The 19,138-nt window shown below is 39.5% G+C and overlaps 1 protein-coding gene across 4 annotated transcripts in view; it reads right to left on the reverse strand.

Moving 5' to 3' along the window:
- The window catches only part of cacnb2.L (calcium channel, voltage-dependent, beta 2 subunit L homeolog), a 182,593-nt gene that overhangs the window by 160,264 nt on the left and 3,191 nt on the right, over window positions 1-19,138 (reverse strand). For all 4 annotated transcript variants that reach the window (XM_041565861.1, XM_041565865.1, XM_041565862.1 and 1 more), the window contains exon 2: window positions 10,569-10,661. In XM_041565861.1, coding sequence (XP_041421795.1) covers window positions 10,569-10,661 — 93 coding nt within the window. The remainder of the gene's footprint in view (window positions 1-10,568; window positions 10,662-19,138) is intronic.

Here is a 19,138-nt window from a genome sequence, read left to right on the forward strand (position 1 = left end):
CCTGGACAAAAGTAAAATGTATATTTATCTATTTGTCTGTCTGTCTATCTAGATAACTAGCTATCGCTCTATCTATTAAATTGTTACTGGGACAGTGGTATAACTACCGTTGGCCGGACCTGAGTGCAGGATGAGCCCCCCAAAGGTGTGTGGGGCCAGGAGTAACCCTGTAGTTACGTCTCTATATGGACACAGTCTAATATAGAATGCATACAATTTTGACTGGACGATATCATCAAGCAATCAGTAGCATTTATAACTTCAGACTGAAACATGTTAAATGAGAATAGCCATTATCTTTTTTTATCATCATTAGATAAAATGATATCATCATAGATAGCAAAGCATAGCATGCACAGAGAACAAAAATCAACCCAAAATGAGCAAAAAACATTCATCTTTTTTGAAAACCAGCCATTCAGATGTCTTACCTTGCTTTTCGAAGCCATTTTACTCTTAAAATGTCATTTTATAGTCCTCCAAACTGCACTTTAGTAAATAATCAACATGTGGCCTAGACAATTTCATGGGCTTGACTGAGGCAGTTCAGCTTAGGTTTAGCTTATTCATACACTATGGGGTGTAACATAACTCTAATGTAATTGATCTACGCTACTTAGATAAGATGAAACAGACTCATTACTATGCGAACTGGCAACTTCCACCACTTACAAATAAGAAAGGAAACACTTTGAACTACACAAGAGCTCCACTATTTCATGGGGAATCTTCATCCAGAAACAGCTTTTTGCAAACCAAAAGAAAATGCAATTCTAAGTAACTTTCCAGTATACATTTTTGAAACATCTTTAAACGGTTTAAGTTGTTTGCTAGCGATGCATGGGTTGGGTAAAACCCAACCCGCACCCGACCCCACCCTCAGCCTTCAGAAGAGCTCAACCTGGACCCGACCGCACATGGGGGTGCGAGGTCGGCCCGAACCTGCCCGAGTCCCGCTGGTATCAGGCCCGCACATCACTATTGTCTGTCCTTTAAAGTTACCGGTATCTGTTCTCTGGTTCTGACTGTTACAACAATGTAGCAGAAGTCCGTTCACCTCCAGCTGTGCTACAATGTATCAAGAGTCAGAGCCAGTAGTGCAGAGGATGTAAACTGCCAGCAGCCATACTGCATTTGATATTAACAATTATGTTAACAAAGAACTTTACATCTACTGATAAATATGAAAGGCATAACCTATTTTGTGCACACTGGATTAATTCCCATCACATTTGCATTATGATAAACATATGAAACAAGGCTGAATCTGCAGAGCCACGGCATCAGTTCAGCTTTGTGTCTGCACCCAGAGCCACTGCATTGGCCCAGATACTTTTCCATTTCGGTGGTGAAACCTGTTCCATAAGGCTGCAGCTTTGAGTGGAGGGACTTTTTCATGCACAGGCTAAGAATCAGCTCCATGTAACAATAGCCTACCATGGTTTTCTCCATAGTCATGAAAAGAAAATACAGACCCATTTATCACCAGCCAGTGTTTTACCTCACTGAGGCCTTTAAGCAATCATACTGGTTTAAGTAAATTGTTTATGACTTTTAATTTCCTCTTTTACACCTACTATAAATCAGTAAAGCTGGAATAGTAAGCCTTACAGTATAAGACAAAATAAGTATATACAGGAATGGGATCCATTGACCGGAAACCTGTTATCCAGTAAGCGCCGGATTACAGGAAGGCCGTCTTCCATAGACTCGGTTTAAATCAAATAATTACATTTTTTAAATATTATTTCCCTTTTCCATGTAATAAGGAAACAGTATCTTGAACTTCAGGGGCCCCCAAACTTTTTTACCAGTGTGTCAAATGTAAAAAGAGTTGGGGAGCAGCATAAGCATGAAAAAATTCATGTCAAAAGTCATGTCAAAGTCAAGGCCTGTGATTGGCCTTTGATGTATGACTGACACCCTACAGGAGGCTTTACTTGACAGTACACTTGGTTTTTATGCAAGTAAAACGTGCCTCCAATTGAGAAATTAAAAAAAGCAGCTGCATTGAGGCCACATCCAAGGAGTTGGTGAGTAATATGTTGCTCTCAAGGCACTGGTTGGGGATCACTGTTGTACTTGACTTGACCTCAACTAAGATATAATTAATCTTTATTGGAGATAAACGATTATATCGGATTTGATTAATGTTTAAATTATTTTCTAGAAGACTTAAAGGAGAAGGAATGTCATTTGCCACTTGGGGGTGTCAAATGTTAGGCACCCCAAGTGTATGTATTTACTTACCTGACACCCCGGGCTGGTGCTCCTATCAGCAGAAAACTGCACCGACCTGGGGTTATTCCAGTGAACACCACGGATCGATCGTCTTCCGGCTTCTTCTTTCTTCTCGTGGCTGCACATGCGCAGTAGAGTGAAAATCCGGACTTTAACGAAAAAGTCAGCTATTTCCCTCAACTGCGCTTGCATCTGCCCCAGGAAATTTGAAGAGTGAAGAAGCAGGAAGAGGATCGCTCCATGGTGCTCGCTGGAAGAACCCCGGAACTTTTGGTCCGGCGGTAACTTTAGGTGCCTGTATATATTAAATTAATCTGTTAAAAAAAAAAACTGAACAATTGTAGCTAAATCCAATGATGGAGCTAAAAGGGATGGGGTACCTGTCTTTTGGCATGCACAGTGTGCAGACTGAACTACACATGAGCCAAGGGACTTGCCAGACCAAAATACAATAAGTTGCAATAACAATACAACTTTAGCTTCACACTACTATAGTTTGTTTGGCTGCTGGGGTTAGTGATCCCCAGTTGAAAACTAGAGGCAGTAGAGGAAAGCAGATCATCAGAAAACTATATAAAAATTAAATATGGGTGCTAAATTGCACAAGTGTACTAAGAGCAGAAAATAAAATATAAAATATATAACTGTTGCTATGGGTAACTGCCTTTGTGAAGCAAAGCACTTGTTTGGTAAATCAGGCCCATGGCATATTGGTTATTGTAAGAGGATGATTATACTGTTACTGCTTTTAAAACAAGTATTTAACTGGCAAAAGATAAAAACAAAGAAAATGTAAGGCCCTGGACTAGTCCCATGGCACTTTCCAATGACCTGAATAGGAAACATCTGAGAAACTGGTTCCGGATATGCCATCAGCCTAAAGGTTAAAGACAACGAGGCCTAGAGAGTTTGCTTATAAATTTGGCTGCCTTAACCCTGGCAAAATAAATACATCCTGCTATGCAAGAATTTTCTTAGAAGGAATAGTTGGGGTATTAGGAACAGCCTTTATAAGGACTTTCATTACATGGCAGAGAGAGAGAGAGAGGGAGAGAGCGGAGTCTCGTTTAAGACTGACGGCTTGCAAATAAGTGCAAAAGAGAGATAGAATCAGAGTGTGAAGCATAATCTGGGACATGTTATAAAAGTTATACAATGAAAATGTGTGGGGCATCCACACGGGTTGAGGAACTCTGTTCAGTGTGATTGAAGCAGTGAGGAGAGGGGCCCTCAGGCTGCACACTGGGGCCAGAAATAGTAGATTAATTGTTGCCAAACTGAGTCAGGTACCTGTCAGGCATAATAAAAATCTAGTGAACATTTTTTAAGTTGAAATTCAGGGATTGTACAATGGGTTGTAAAAGGTGGCAGCAGCAATTTTGTGTTTTGGGCAGCAATCTGCCTTGTGTGTCATAATTCCTTTGGAAATTTGTAGAGTTTCCCTGCAGAAGTTTTCAAAAGTCCAAAAATGCAGGACCAAATACGACCTGAAAGTGGTAGGTCAAGCACTGGACAGATGACTATTGCCTGAAAACATGGGCATCAGTTCCATGGTACATATTTGAGCCAATATTTGCAGACAAAGGACAATAAGGGCAGATTTTGGGGTTTTGGCCTGTTTTTATTGCATACATATTACAGAAAGACACATGGAATACAGAGTTGCAATGAGCACTATATAAATATATACGTACAGGTATGGGATCCGTTATCCAGAAACCTGTTATCTGAAAAGCTCTGAATTACGGAAAAGCCGTCTCCCATATATTCCATTATAATCAAATAATTAAAATTTTTAAAAATGATTTCCTTTTTCTCTGTAATAATAAAACAGCAGCTTGTACTTGATCCAAACTAAGATATAATTAATCTTTATTGGAAGCAAAACCAACCTATTGAATGTATATAATGTTTAAATGATTTTCTAGTAGACTTAAAGTATGAAGATCCAAATTACGGAAAGATCTGTTATCTGGAAAACCCCAGGCCCGAGCTTTCTGGATAACAGATCCCATTACTGTATTAATAAAAAAAATGTGACATACATTCATGCTATAGGGTTAGAGTAACCAGAAGTGATATAACATGGACATAAATGGCATAGACTGGAGAGCAGAAGGAAAACAATAGAAGAAGCTTGGTTTGTCTAATATCTTTTCTAATGAATGCAGACTCAAAGTAATGAGAAAATAACAGGAAAAGGCAAGTCCATTCCAGGATGGAGAAGAAATAATTGTTTTTATTATAATTTGCTTACTAAATGAATGGACTCATTTGGAATTCATTTTACTTTATTACAGTGCAGCCAGCCCTGCCTCAAAATGATAAGTAAAAAATATAAATTCTTATCTCCCCGTTTATCTGGTCTCTCTCATGCCAGCTCATTAGTAGTGTCTATAAAATAGGAAATTTTTCTACATGCACCATAATCCATGTTCCACTTCCATCCGAATTTGGCACTCATGCATGATGCACCATGCATGGGGAAATAATACAATGTTTGTATAATCACATATAATCCAGTGTTTGCTAATACAGGTATGGGACCTTTTATCCAGAATGCTCAAGACCTGGAGTTTTCTGCATAACGGATCCTTCTGTAATTTGGATCTTCATATCTTAAGTCTGCTTGAATATCATGTAAACATCAAATACATCCAATAGGCTGGATTAATTATATCTTAGTTTGGATCAAATACAAGCTACTGTTTTATTACTACAGAGAAAAAGGAAATAGTTTTTAAAAATTTGGATTATTTAGATAAAATGGAGTCTATGGGAGATGGCCTTTCCGCAGTTCAGCGCTTTCTGGATAACGGGTTTCCGGATAATGCATCCCATACCTGTATCTACCTACTGTATCCAATACAGGTTTTAAAGATAGTCCTCCAAATACCAGTATTCTCTTTCACTTTTAATGGTGATCTTGTACTACTTGACGTGCCTTATATTGCTTGTTTTGTGGTCTATTAAACTAACTAGATCTGACTGGTCAGGGGGCAGTACAACAGCCAAAAGTCCTGCACAGGTCCATTTTTTTAAACCAGTACCCGACCCATACCCGCAACCCAAACCTGCAACCCGAAATTTGACCCGCATGTTCCCATTACCAGATCCTCAATAGGCCAACTAACCTTCCGACCCAGGGAGCACGCAGAACTGGAAGTGACGTCACTCCGGTGCCAAATCTTCCCAAAAAATTTTAAAAACTGGAAGAACCACAATGGTGGGTGGGAGGGACCGAGCCCACACCTTTGTTGAGTACCCAGCCGAGTTACCCTCAGACTGCACGCACGGCCAAGGAATTGGGGACTCCTTGCCCGAAACCTGACCACTTTGAGAGTATTCCACGGGTACCTACATGATGCAGGACTCTAGCCTGAAGGATACTGGAAGATACATTGGACCATAAGGAAAACAGAACCCAGCAGAATTCTGAATTTGGAACACAGATGGAGGGAAGCTACAGCTTAAAGTTTAAAAAAGTCTCCAGAAGTCCAACGAATGAAGGGAGGAAGGTAACCACACCAAGTTCAGCCAGAAGGAGAGGTCTGGAGCTCCAACGCTACAAGGGAATTATCGTCTGCTTAACAAGACGCCCAGGATATGACTGATGCCATTGTCGAGAGGTCAATCATTGCAAAGCTGCTTTTGATCTCCAGAGAGACAGCTCCTGTTTGCTGCTTAGCAAGTAAACAGCTATTGGCAAGGTATTTCTACAACTAAAATGGTGCACCCATCAGTATAAGAATCATAATGGGTCAGGTGTTGTGTATTCTGAGGAACCTATCTTCAGAACCTGATACCACCCTCTGATTCCATTTCCAGGTTTGCCTCTCCACTAGAATGCATGCTCCTGAACTATACCCTCGAATCCTGCCTTAGAAATAGTGCCATGATAGGATTACATAAAATTGTAGTGCTTCCACTAGACAACATACAGTTAAAATGGCATAATGTATACAAATGAATCTTCTCCCGGTTCTAAAGGCTTGCAAGCCTTGGACTCCTGACATCATATCGCTGTGTTTCTATAACAGACGTCTGTTATGCCAGCGCCGCAAATGTTATTACAAGGTTTATTCGAGACGTGCTTAGACACCATCAAAATATTTATACAAAGACAGCTTTTTGCAAACGGGTTCAATGGTCCAAATGCTGAATGGCTGCTCTTGCTAATTGAAGCATCACATTTTAGGGCAATTGAGAAAATGTTGTGGCTACTATAAGACAATAGCTTTTGGTGTCTGATTATAAATAAAATATTTTTAAGGCTAAACAGACTGCAGAAACTCAATGCTGTTTATCATAACATATACAATTCGAATTCCAGATAAAGCCGTTGTTATTTAACTATTCAGCTTAATTCTTTCTTCCTAAATGTAATCTCGGCTGCTAAAAATTGTTGCGTTAGACCTGACCTGTCTCCAAGCAGTTAACATTTTTGTTTCTATGTGACGCTTTAGTGTGTTTACATTAACATACATTCCCTGCATGGGTTTAGTCAAGAATTTGGGGCTTCTGTTTTTAGTGATGGCGGCCTTTCATTATTTATCCTGGCGCAATATCTACCTACCTCTATGCAGTGCCAGAAGGCTTTTAGGTATGTGAATTTGTATAAATAAACAGAGATGTGAACCGTTTACTTTTAAAGCACTGGTACTATTAATATCTGAGATGGATTCCGTTTTATAACCAGAAATATAAAGAGCATCCATAATCGTAAACACATTTTTCCAGCAGTGCCCCAACCCTCAAGAATTCCTCACTTATTATTAAATTAAGACATGACTGGAAATTATTTGGGAGATAGGAATAAAAGTGATGTTGGGGCAATAGTTGGTGAAGGAACTGGCCAGTGCTGCTCAGCTTTTAGGAACTCAATTGATCAAATTTATTAAAGGGGACCTTATCACTGATGTGCCCCAATATGGACCTGTTCCCCTGTATGTCATGATAACAGGCAGAGAAGGGTGACAGTATTGGCAGCTGACATTAAGGGAGTTATTTATCAAAACCCAAATTTTTTTTATTTTTTAAATAAAAAAAAATCAGACAAAGTTAGAATCCACGATTTGACCTTATTTGTTATTAAAAAAGCTCAATTCAACCGGTTCAGGTAAAAACTCAATAAAATCGAGCAAAAACCCAAATCTTGCTGTTTTTTGGAGTTTCCAGAATCACACGATTTTTTCGGGCTTTCTCCCGAAATGCCAGAATTTTTCACATTTTTGCCCAAAAAGGTCGGATTTGTGGGCTAATTTCAGTGCAGACTACAGAAACTTCAAAATAGTATAGGGACCTCTGCCATTGACTTATACAGGTGTGAGAGGGCGGATTTTTGGATTCTGGCGTTTTGCTTCATAAAAAAAACCCCAAAAATGTAAGTTTTGTCCCGAAAAGCCAACAGGAGTTTAGTAAATAACACCCTAACAGATAATTGAATTAGCGTTTTTGCAAATTAAGACATTTTTCACAAATCTGCTTTTTTCCATACATTTTGTTTCGGCGGGTACAAAAATCGAGAGAAAAAAGCCCAGTGACCCCAATGCATTTAGAGCAAGAAAAAACATGCCAAAAATGCCTGATGACTCCACTGCGTTTGGTGAATTTTGCAAAATGTTGTGATTTTCGCTACTCACTAGCCACCATCTCTGTCCTCTTGAGCTCCTCTCCCAGGTTCTCTGTTTGTGATTTCCAGCATGGAGCAAGCAGGGCCATACCGGAGCCTATCAGAGGTGAGGTTTTAGAAGGAGACCTCTGCGGGGAACTGAAGTCTCTTCCTTACCTGCTGTCAGAATTTATTCTTGAATTATACTTACCTGCTGCCACAAGTATAGAAAACTGAAACAGAGAATTGGGTGGTCTGTGTGGAATGGGGCATGTCTGTGGTCAGAAGCAGTGTAGCTTGGAAGAATAGGGTCTGGCTAAAGCACCCCCTGTTTAGGGAGGGACCATCCTTAAAAGCCATTTTTTTGCCTCCACTCATGGCGAAATGAAGTCTAACTTTTGCACATAAACGTCAATAAACTTTTCAACTACTTATATTTGCTACAGAGTTATCTTTTTTTCTATCTTTGCAGATTAAACCTTGTGTGTTAGGTAATGCAAGATAATATATGGGGAAGGAGCGGCTGCTTTGGAACAGTGTGCATAATAACATCTATAGCATGCTATGAAGGACTGATTGAAGGAGGAGTTTTGCTACTCTGAGATAATGTGCAGTAACAAAGCATCCACAGGATTATCATTTGCACAGCTGGCAACACATAATAGAACTCTACATTATATCTGCATTGCAGTATAAGTCATGGAAATGAGAACCTACAGTGATGAGCTTTTAACAAAAACATTTTTGCACAGTTTTCTTTCAAGGCTATGTGCTTTGTTGCCTATTGGATAGAATTTTTGATTGCAAAAAGCCTCAGAGTTCTTTGGTGATGAACAAAAAAATATAAGTTTATTGAACCGACGTTTTGGTTTTAACAGAGACCTTTATCAAGGTGAAGAGACTGAAACGTTGGTTCAATAAACTTATATTTCTTTGTTCATCACCAGAGACTTGTGAGTGCAGTGTAATATGATGTTCTATAATATACAGACTCCTGCACCCAGGCATGTAACCTTGTTTGATGGAGTGCAGACTTTTGGCTGTTATAGTTATGGTTTCTGCCCCACGTCAGACAACTGAAGGCGCAAGTAGAGCTTCCAATAATGATTGTGATAATGCATGGATTACTGTTTTCACTCTGAAATGAACTCACTGGAAATGAAAAACATGTATTTTGCTCAAATGCTAGAGAAACAGAGCTAACCTTAGGCTTGGTAGAAAACTCCTGTACAGAGGGCTTTGCATTAGCTGCGACTTTAGCAGAAAAGCAGGGAGAGTCACAGATATATTTAGTTCATAATTAGAATAGATGAATATGAAATAAGTATGTGTGATATGTACACTATTACCGTCTCCCACAACACCACCTGGCTCTTGTTATTCTTGCAGATTTCTTTCAAGGTGCTAAGCTTTATTTATTTATTTATATAGGATGGAATATTTGTTCTTCTGAATTCCCTAAATGCTCCTAAAGAGGGGAATGTGAAAACAGTTGCCATCTTGGTGGCAGACTTTTACCATTCCTGCCCAGCCACTCCTGAAAGGGGACAGGGTGATGCCGTGCAATGATGCAGCAGAAATGGGGATAGAGTGGGACGTGGGTGGGTTGGGTCAAGTTGTTTTATTAAAGGTCCCAAGTAAGGGTCAGAGCACACAAATCTCCTCTTCTGGGGGGCGACTAATCTCCTCAAACTGCCTCCCACCGGCTAGAATTTAAATCGCCGACAGTATGGCACTCGCAGCGATTCGTTTTCTGAAGACGCCCGAAGTTGCCTCACGAGGAAAACAAAGTGCTCCGAGTGCCATCCCACCGCCAATTTACATTCTAGTCAGTAGAAGGCAGTTTGAGGAGATTAGTCGTCCTGAAGAAGAGGAGAATTGTCACCGGGCGACTAATCTCCCCTGACTCCGACCCTAAGGGACACATTGAGGGCAGAACAGAGTGGGAAAGTACATTTTGTTATAGAAATGGGCCAACCACATTTGTGGAATCCATGCCTCTACACCCCACCCCCACAGTGTCCCAATGTTCCAATGAACTGTGTGGAAGGAAAGCAGAAAAGTGTACGACGTGTGACTTACGGCCCACCTTCTCCTTATAAGTAAAGGGGCAGACTTAAAAATGTCACAATCTTCAGTCTCAGTCCAAGAACTATACATATTCATGAATTGTGAGATTACACCACCCCTTGTATCCAGCGTGGAGCAAAGACTGGGTAATGACTTATGTTTCATGGATTACTTGCAGAGTTTTCTCAAAGTGATGTGCAGTTAAGGAAAAACTCAACCCACACTTGACCCTTATTCACAAAGCCATTACCCACACCTGCAAAATGCTACCATTGTAGGACCCACACTCATCCCAAACAGTGGCACCAGTATATTCTATTGGGCAAGTGGAGGCATTTTGCACTGCAACAATGGAGAAAGAGCCACTGGGCAGTCACCATACTCTCCTGATGACAACGCTTTGCTTGTGTCTGCCCGGCCGCTAATGTACAAGTTTAGTGATCACAGAAAGGTGCGACTCTTGGCTCTTGACCTCCATCAAAAGTAACTGCAGCTGACAATGTAATCGTTATTTTAAACAACTTACATTTCAGAGCTTTGACCATTGTTTTCTTTAGTGAAAACCTGATGTTTCAAAATAATCTAAAGAAAACCTCTATTATTTCATGCTGTGTTACTTAAAGAAGGAAAGTGTAGCCGACGTTACCTGCCGCACAATGCTATTGGATGTAGTGTCAGACGAAGTGCTGCCGTCAGATCCTTTGAATCTGTGTTTCCGTCTCGCACCTTTTCCATAAGTCTGCAAAACAGAAAATAAAATGTTTGATTTATTGATACATCACCACTTTTAGGATATACACAAGACTTCCGGTGTTATTATAGAGCAGTTATGCTTCACATGTAGAAAATGTGTTGACCAGAGACAAATTCAGGCAACTTCTTAGTTTCCTAAATGGTACTGAGTGCACCTTGACTTTTACCTTTAAAACGGAAGTACAAATGACCTTTGTTAGTACAAGTATAGGATCCATTATCTGGAAGCCCGTTATCCAGAAAGTTCCGAATTACTGGAAGTCCATGTTTGAAATAATTTCCTTTTTCTCTGTAATAATAAAACAGTACCTTGCACTTGTACAAGATACAGGTATGGGTCCTGTTATCCAGAATGGTCGGGACCTGGGGTTTTCTGTATAATGGATCTTTCCGTAATTTGGATCTTCATATATTAAGGGGCCCATTTACTTAGCTCGAGTGAAGGAATAGAATAAAAAAAACTTTGAATTTCGAATGATTTTTTTGACTACTTCGACCATCGAATTGGCTACTTTGACCTTCGACTAAGACTTTGACTTCGAATCGAATGGTTCGAACTAAAAATAGTTCGACTATTCGACCATTTGATAGTCGAAGTACTGTCTCTTTAAAAAAAACTCAGACCCCCTAGTTCGAAGGATTTCATTGTTCGATTCAAAGGATTTAATCGTTCGATCGAACGATTTTTCCTTCGATCGTTCAATCAAACGAAATGCAGTAAATCCTTTGACTTCGATATTCGAAGTCGAAGGATTTAACTTCAACAGTCGAATATCGAGGGTTAATTAACCCTTGATATTCAACCCATTGTAAATGTGCCCCTAAGTCTACTAGAAAATCATGTAAACATTAATAAACCCAATAGGCTGGTTTAGCCTCCAATAAGGATTAATTCTATTTTTATTGGGATCAAGTGCAAGATAATGTTTTATTATTATGGAAATAATTTTTTAAAATTTAGATTGTTTCAATAAAATGTGGTCTGTGGGAGACAGCCTTTCCTTAATTCAGAGCTTATTGGATAACAGGTTTCCGGATAACGGTTCCCATACCTGTATAGTTCATCCTTAATCGAGGTGAAACTATCCTATTGGGTTAATACAATGTTAAAGTGATTTTTAAGGTATGAAGATCCAAATTACTATCCGGAACACCCCAGGTTTATAGTTCAAGATGGAACTCAACTTTAATGAAGACTGCTGAGTTAGGATTCTAAAGATCATTTCTTTCAGATTATTTCGCTACTGGCATGCTATCATAAACAGGTGATAACCCTTATCCTAAACATAATATGCACCAGATTACCCCCCATTCCCTAAAAGGGAATCTACAGACAGATACCTTCTGTGGTTACAAAAGGTGGACAATCCAGGTACACCACATGTCTGCTTTTCTGTTTGCATCTTTAACCTGAAGGAGATAGATACAGAACTTTCACTCCACCAATATGCAGTCCAAAACTAATAGAAGTATAGCTAGCTGTGCTTCTACCAAAAACAAGGATGCACCCACACATGCCAAGCGTCAGTTCAGCCTGCTCTTAAAAACTGCATGTAGCTACGTGCAAAGTATATGGTATAGAGATGTAACAAAGCCCTGAAATTAACCTCTCCCTCAGGAATAAACCCTCCATTGTGGGTAAAAAAAATGGTGATTTGATTTCTGGTGCACATTGTTCTCATTGCTTTCTCGTCTTTATTTATTATATAATACAGAAAAAAGAGGGAATAGAGAAAGCAATAAAGACCTCCAACCTGTTTCTAGTACTGACACCTTTTCTGTGCCCCATATGTAAGAAATAAGCCTCACAAGGAAGATTTTATATGTATATAATATTTTATGTGTGAATATAATGTCAAATGTTAATGCCAAAGAGACAGGTAAAAGGACACATGCTGGGACAGGGAGTTGCCAAAACAGTTATCTGATAACACTGCAGTCTCTAGGATCAAAAGAATAGTCATAGACAAAGACAGACCCAGGAAAGAGCCTGAGGCGTCAGGGTATTCAAGATAAACAGTTGGCCCTAAGGTGGTGATATGTGACTTAACAGTTTCGTCATAATGTGTAAATGAAGGCTAACTACAAATTCTTGTAATAGTATGCAAAGAGCCTGTCGTAAAAACATGTTGTGAGATCAAGCGATTACAGGATCTCAAAAGCCTTCCTTTACATATGGTGCGGGAAAGTTATGTCATCTAACAAGAAACAAGAGTCCATCTGAGCTTCTGTTTAGCCAGTTGTCTTGTGGGGGGTGAGGCTCTAAAAACAGTATAAAAGATGTGTCCAAAGTACATTCTGGAGTTCTGTTTTGGGGAACAGACCTCTGTGTACAGGGGTCCACCTCTGAACAGAAACTCTGCAGGCCCAGAGACTGACGTGCTGTCCAAGGACTGGTAACTATCTCAGTGTCTCTTTGTCATTGACAGTTATTACTTATGTGTATGTGGTTATAGGTGTAAGAGGGTTTAGAGCATATTGTTTGAAGTAGTTGTTGTAACCTTTTTCTCCTTGTTTACATACTGTAGATATTGATTATTGTTTGTTAGAGTTGTTGATCTGTCTCACTGGTTATTTTTATATACATTGCAAATATCATTCTGAATTATAGATTATTGGTTTTTCCTTGTACCTTTCCTTATGTGTATATTATGGCTTATTATTTTCTGTAATTGTGTTAGTGTGTTTTGATTTTATACATAAATCTTCTTTTCAGTAATACAGTTGGTTGAATGTCATTTCTTTGCCAAACCTCCCCGTTAGAACCTACAGTTATTGTATTATTATGGACTAATATTAATATTTCATATTAATATTGATATTGTCCATAAGAATATCTTACATATATAAATTAGAATCATGATTTCACTACACACTGTGAGAAATCCGCAGTCGTAGCAAATCTTTACATTTGGCACAAATATTATAAGGCTGCTTCCATTTGTAATCTCTGGGCCCCTGCAGGTGCAACCAATATAATGCACATTGTGAAATAGCTACACTGTATATTCCGTGTTTTACAGTAATGGCTATTGGCCCTGGTAGTAAAGGTACACGAGAAACACAGAGATAAGAAAAGCAAATAGCCCTGTACGTATAACATTCCAGCAACCTCAGCCAATAACACCCGAGACTGCTTGTATATACAATGGAGAATGATCTGTTCACTCCGGCTGGGAGCTGCAATGCCTTTTGCTGCTGATTTACAGAACATACATATTCTCTCACTTCCGCAGACGGTTTAATTTTAGCCTGTTTAGAATTCCACACTCCCCTGTCATTAAGTTTATCATTAGATAATGGGTGCTTCCAATGTCAAACAGCAGTAACACCTGCATGTCCCACCTGTACACACACCAAGGGGCCAATTCACTAAGGGTCGAATATCGAGGGTTAATTAACCCCGATATTCGACTAGGATTTAGCGCAGATAGTTCGATCAAACGATCGAAGGATAATTCCTTCGATCGAACGATAAAATCCTTCGAATCGAACGATTCGAAGGATTTTAATCCAACGATCGAAGGAATATCCTTCGATCAAAAAAAGTTAGCCAAGCCTATGGGGACCTTCCCCATAGGCTAACATTGACTTCGGTAGCTTTTAGATGGCGAACTAGGGGGTCGAAGTTTTTTTTAAAGAGACAGTACTTCGACTATCGAATGGTCGAATAGTTGAAAGATTTTTAGTTCGAATCCTTCGATTCGAAGTCGTAGTCGAAGGTCGAAGTAGCCCATTCGATGGTCGAAGTTTTTTACCTTCGAATCCTTCACTCGAAGTTAGTGAATGGGCCCCCAAGTGATTTATTTGATCAACAGTTTAAGCTTTTTTGGGGCATGAGCAAGTAAAAAAAGGTAATTGCCTTAAAGGAGAACTAAACCCTAAAAATGAACATGGCTACAAATGCCATGTTTTAAATACTGAACTTATTGCACCAGCCTAAAGTTTCAGCTTGTCAATAGCAGCAATGATCCAGGACTTCAAACTTGTCACAGGGGGTCACCATCTTGGAAAGTGTCTGTGACACTCACATGCTCAGTGGGCTCTGAGCAGCTGTTGAGAAGCTAAGCTTAGGGGTCGTCACAAATTATCAAGCAGAAAATGAGTGTGACAGCAGCACAGAGCATGTGCAGTGAATCAGCAGAAAAGAGGATGGGGAGCTACCAGGGCATCTTTAGAGAAACAGATCTTTACTGCTAAGGGCTGTGGTTGTCTTGGACTGATACAGAAGCCCAAAACATAATGTACAACATTTCTAGCCTATTTTGTAAAATTTTAGTTAAGCTTTACTTCTCCTTTAAGGTGCCTCTGGGAAAAGTTTCCCATTTCTGTTAAAGGGGTGGTTCCCCTTTAAGCTAACTCTAAGAATGTTATAGAATTAACTGTCCTTCATTTTTTATAGTTTTTGATTTATTTTTTATACAATTTGATTTTTTCTTTTTTTATAGTTTTTGGTTTTATTTGATCTTCTGACACTTTGCAGCTTACAAAAGCGCGCCACTGACCCCATCTAAAAACAAATGCTCTGTAAAGCTACACATTTATAGTTATTGCTACTTTTTATTACTCCTCTTTCTAGTCAGTCCCTCTCCTATTCATATCTCAGTCATATCAATGAATGGTTGCTAGGGTAATGTGGACCCTAGCAACCAGCTTGCTTAAATTGCAAACTGGAGTACTGCTGAATAAATCATTAAAAAAAAGGTTTTACCAATGTTTCCATTTTTTTGAGCAAGGTTAGGCATTGTTGCAACAATTTGTTCCAAGTATCCAAAAGACCAGACAATAAGAAGCTTACATGAACTTCATACTAATGCGGCACCAGTAAGCTTAGTATTCCCACTGCAAACACAAGTACTAGAAAAAAAAGTCAAAATAGTTAGTTTGTGTGGAGAGGAGCACGGTGAGTTCCAAATGTTGGAGTTCATTCCGTAATAGGTAAAGTTTCTAGACTTTTTGGGTTCAGGGTCTTTTGTAGGGTCCAGGACCACGTTAACAGTGGTAATGGTCAGCTTTCCATTGATCCAGGGATATCAAAAATAGCAAAAAAAACCCCAAATGACTCTCAAAGGGTCATTTGCAATTGTCAGTCACTACAGGTGGAGTTGGAAATTAGCCTTTACAGGAAGGCGACTGTATCTGATGCTCTTGGGCTGTCAGTCATGTATTGCTTAATGTGCCCTGGGATGGACCCGAATGAGATTACAAGTTACCATGCCAAAATGTGTAACATCAAACAATACAATTTTTTAAAAAACGCTTTGTTTTCTTTATAATAATAAAACAATGCAGATATAGGACCTGTTAGCCAGAATGCTTGGGACCTGGGGTTTTCCAGATAACCGAACTTTCCGTAATTTGGATCTTCATACTTTAAGTCTACTAAAAAATCATGTAAACATCAAATAAACCCAATAGGCTGGTTTTGCTTCCAGTAAGGATTAATTATATCGTCGTTTGGATCAAGTACAGGGTGCTGTTTTATTATTACAGGGAAAAAGGAAATCATTTTAAAAAATTTGGATTATTTGGATAAAATGGAGTCTGTGGGAGAAGGCGTTTCTGGCTATCGGGTTTGCAGATAACAGATTCCATACTTGTACCTTTTACTTGATCCTAACGACTATAAAAAAAATAAAAATCTTTAGTTGAGGCAAAGCAATCCTATCGGGTTTATTTAATGTTTAAATTACTTTTTGGTAGACTGAAGGTGGAGATGCAAATTATGGAAGGACCTGGTATCCAGAAAAACCCAGGTCCCAAGCATTCTGGATAACAGGTCCAATACCTGTACAAGATAATAGTTACTCAGTGGTGAAATGGTTGCCACTTTTGACCCCCAATTTATAAATAACCACTTGTGAGTATATATGTGTGTGTGTGTATGTATATATATATATATATATATATATATATATATATATATATATATATATATATATATATATATATATAAAGATGTTCCAACTATTCTTACTTGTACATTACAAATGCATTTCCCGTCTAAAGTGGCGATTTTTGATTTTATCTGGCAAACCCAATATTTGCCTTTGTTTTCTTGAAAACTTGGGAAGTAAGCATTTGAGGCAGGAATGGAAAAGGTCCAAAAAAAAGTATTTTCAACTTCTCACTATGACACTCACGACAACCGAGGAGCCGCTCAGATGCCCTATAAGAAGCTGAAGCAGATTTGGCAGGGCACATTATACCATACATGATAATGTTTATTTAAACCACTCTGCAGCCCACAGATAAAATATCAAGTGGTAGTTGCCATGCCGACAATGCAATTTGTTCTGCTGTTGAAGATGAATAATAACACACAAATCACAGATAACATAACAGTAATACTCACACATGTATCAAAAGCATGCTTAAAAGAAAACTATACCCCTCAAACAATGTAGGTCTCTATAAAAGGATATTGCATAAAACAGCTCATATGTAAAACCCTGCTTCATGTAAATAAACCATTTTCATAATGATATACGTTTTTTTTAGTAGTATGTGCCATTGGGTAATCATACATAGAAAACTGCCAGTCCCCTGGGATCGTATGATTCACGGTGCACACAAACAAACCAAACAAACTATACTTGTTAGGTCACATGAAGCAATAAACAGACAGAGTTGTGTCTTTTGCTTCCACACTTCTTCCTGTTACAGTTAGAGCTGCAGTATTTCTGGTCAGGTGATCACTGAGGCAGCACACAGACCATCACAAAATGGTGGCTCAAGGCAAGAGATGTAAAAGGGCAACAACCCTTCTAACTCAAAAACTAAAAATAATAAAAAGTAAAAACCAGTTGTAAATTGTCTCAGAATATCACTCTCTACATCAGGGATCCCCAACCTTTTGAAGCCGTGAGCAACATTCAGAAGTAAAAGGATTTGGGAGCAACACTAGCGTGAAAAATGTTCTTGGGGTGCCAAATAAGGGCTGTGATTGGCCATTTGGTAGCACCTATATGGATTGTCAACCTACATTGAGACTCTGTTTGGCAGTACATCTGGTTTTTATGCAACCAAAACTTGCCTCCAAGCCTGGAATTCAAACATAATCACCTGCTTTGAGGCCACTGGGAGCAACATCCAAGGGGTTGGAGAGCAACATGTTGCTCACGAGCTACTGGTTGGGGACCACTGCTCTACATCATACTAAAAGTTAATTTAAAGGTGAACAACGCTGCAGTGCACATCTCTGCCCTCTCTTCAGCTTATTTATATCCTTCTTAAAGGAGAAGGAAAGCTACCGATGCTAGTGATGGCGAATTTGCGGCGAATTTGCGCGTTTCGCAACCAGCGAATAAATCTGCGAAACGCCCGCGAAAATTCGCCTGAAAAATTCACCTGCGTCAAAAAATATTTTCGCCGGCGTCGAAAAAAACGGACACCGGCGTCAAAAACGGCCATTTTGCGAATTTCGCTAATTTTTCGGCAAAGCGAAATGGCGCAAATTCGCCCATCACTAACCGATGCAGTTTATTGCCAATAGATTAGCCACAATTGTGCAAGCTATAAGACTATATTTATTCTGCAGAATGCTTTACATATCGTAAACAGATCTAGTAGTTCTGTCTGTTTGTTTAGGATAGCAGCTGCCATATTAGCGTGGTGTGACATCACTTCCTGTCTCCCACATACCACATTTTGAGCCACATTCAGATGTAAAAAGAGTTGGGGGCAACATAAGCATAAAAATGTTCCTGGGCGGTGCAAAATAAGTGCTGTGTTCAGCCATTTGGTAGTTTTATGAAGACTGGCAGCCTACAGGAGGCTCTGTTTGGCAATACTGGTACGGAGCACACAGTGGCCGGCCATTGTGTGCTCCATACCAATGTTGTACAATTGCCGGCGCTTTCATGTCTGTACAATTTCTGTTTGGCAATACACCTGTTTTTTATGCAAGCAAAACTTGTCTCCAAACGTGGAATCCCAAAAATAATCACATGCTTTGAGACCACTGGGAGAAACCTCCAAGGGGTTGGGAAGCAACATCTTGATCAGGACCCACTGCTTGGGGATCACTGCTTTAGAGAATGTGCTTTACCCCTAAAGGAGATGGACAGGTAGACTCAATAAGGTCTCCTCTTCTTCATAAAATGCACCGGCCTGGGGTAATTTGTTTGCTAGCTCTATCATTTTATTCTGTGTCTAAGGCATCCCCTGCACCCATTATAGACACTGAAGAATATGGTGATGCACTTGTTAGTAAACCACATGCCAGAGTAAGAGATTAGAATCCCTGATTCCACCTTTCTTCTCCTTTAAAAAGTAACATTATGAGGGCATATTGTACTGTAGCATATTGTGCACACAGAACATTCCTTCTGAACGCATTGGAATTCCATGGCAGGCCTTCACCCTTTACTATACACAGTAGGCACATATGTATAACTGCCCAAACCACCCACACACACAAATGAATGGCAAGTGCATATTGGTTGCGCTTGAGCACAGTGC

This window comes from Xenopus laevis, chromosome 6L (genome assembly GCF_017654675.1).
Source record: "Xenopus laevis strain J_2021 chromosome 6L, Xenopus_laevis_v10.1, whole genome shotgun sequence".
In the NCBI taxonomy this organism is placed as follows: Eukaryota; Metazoa; Chordata; class Amphibia; order Anura; family Pipidae; genus Xenopus; species Xenopus laevis.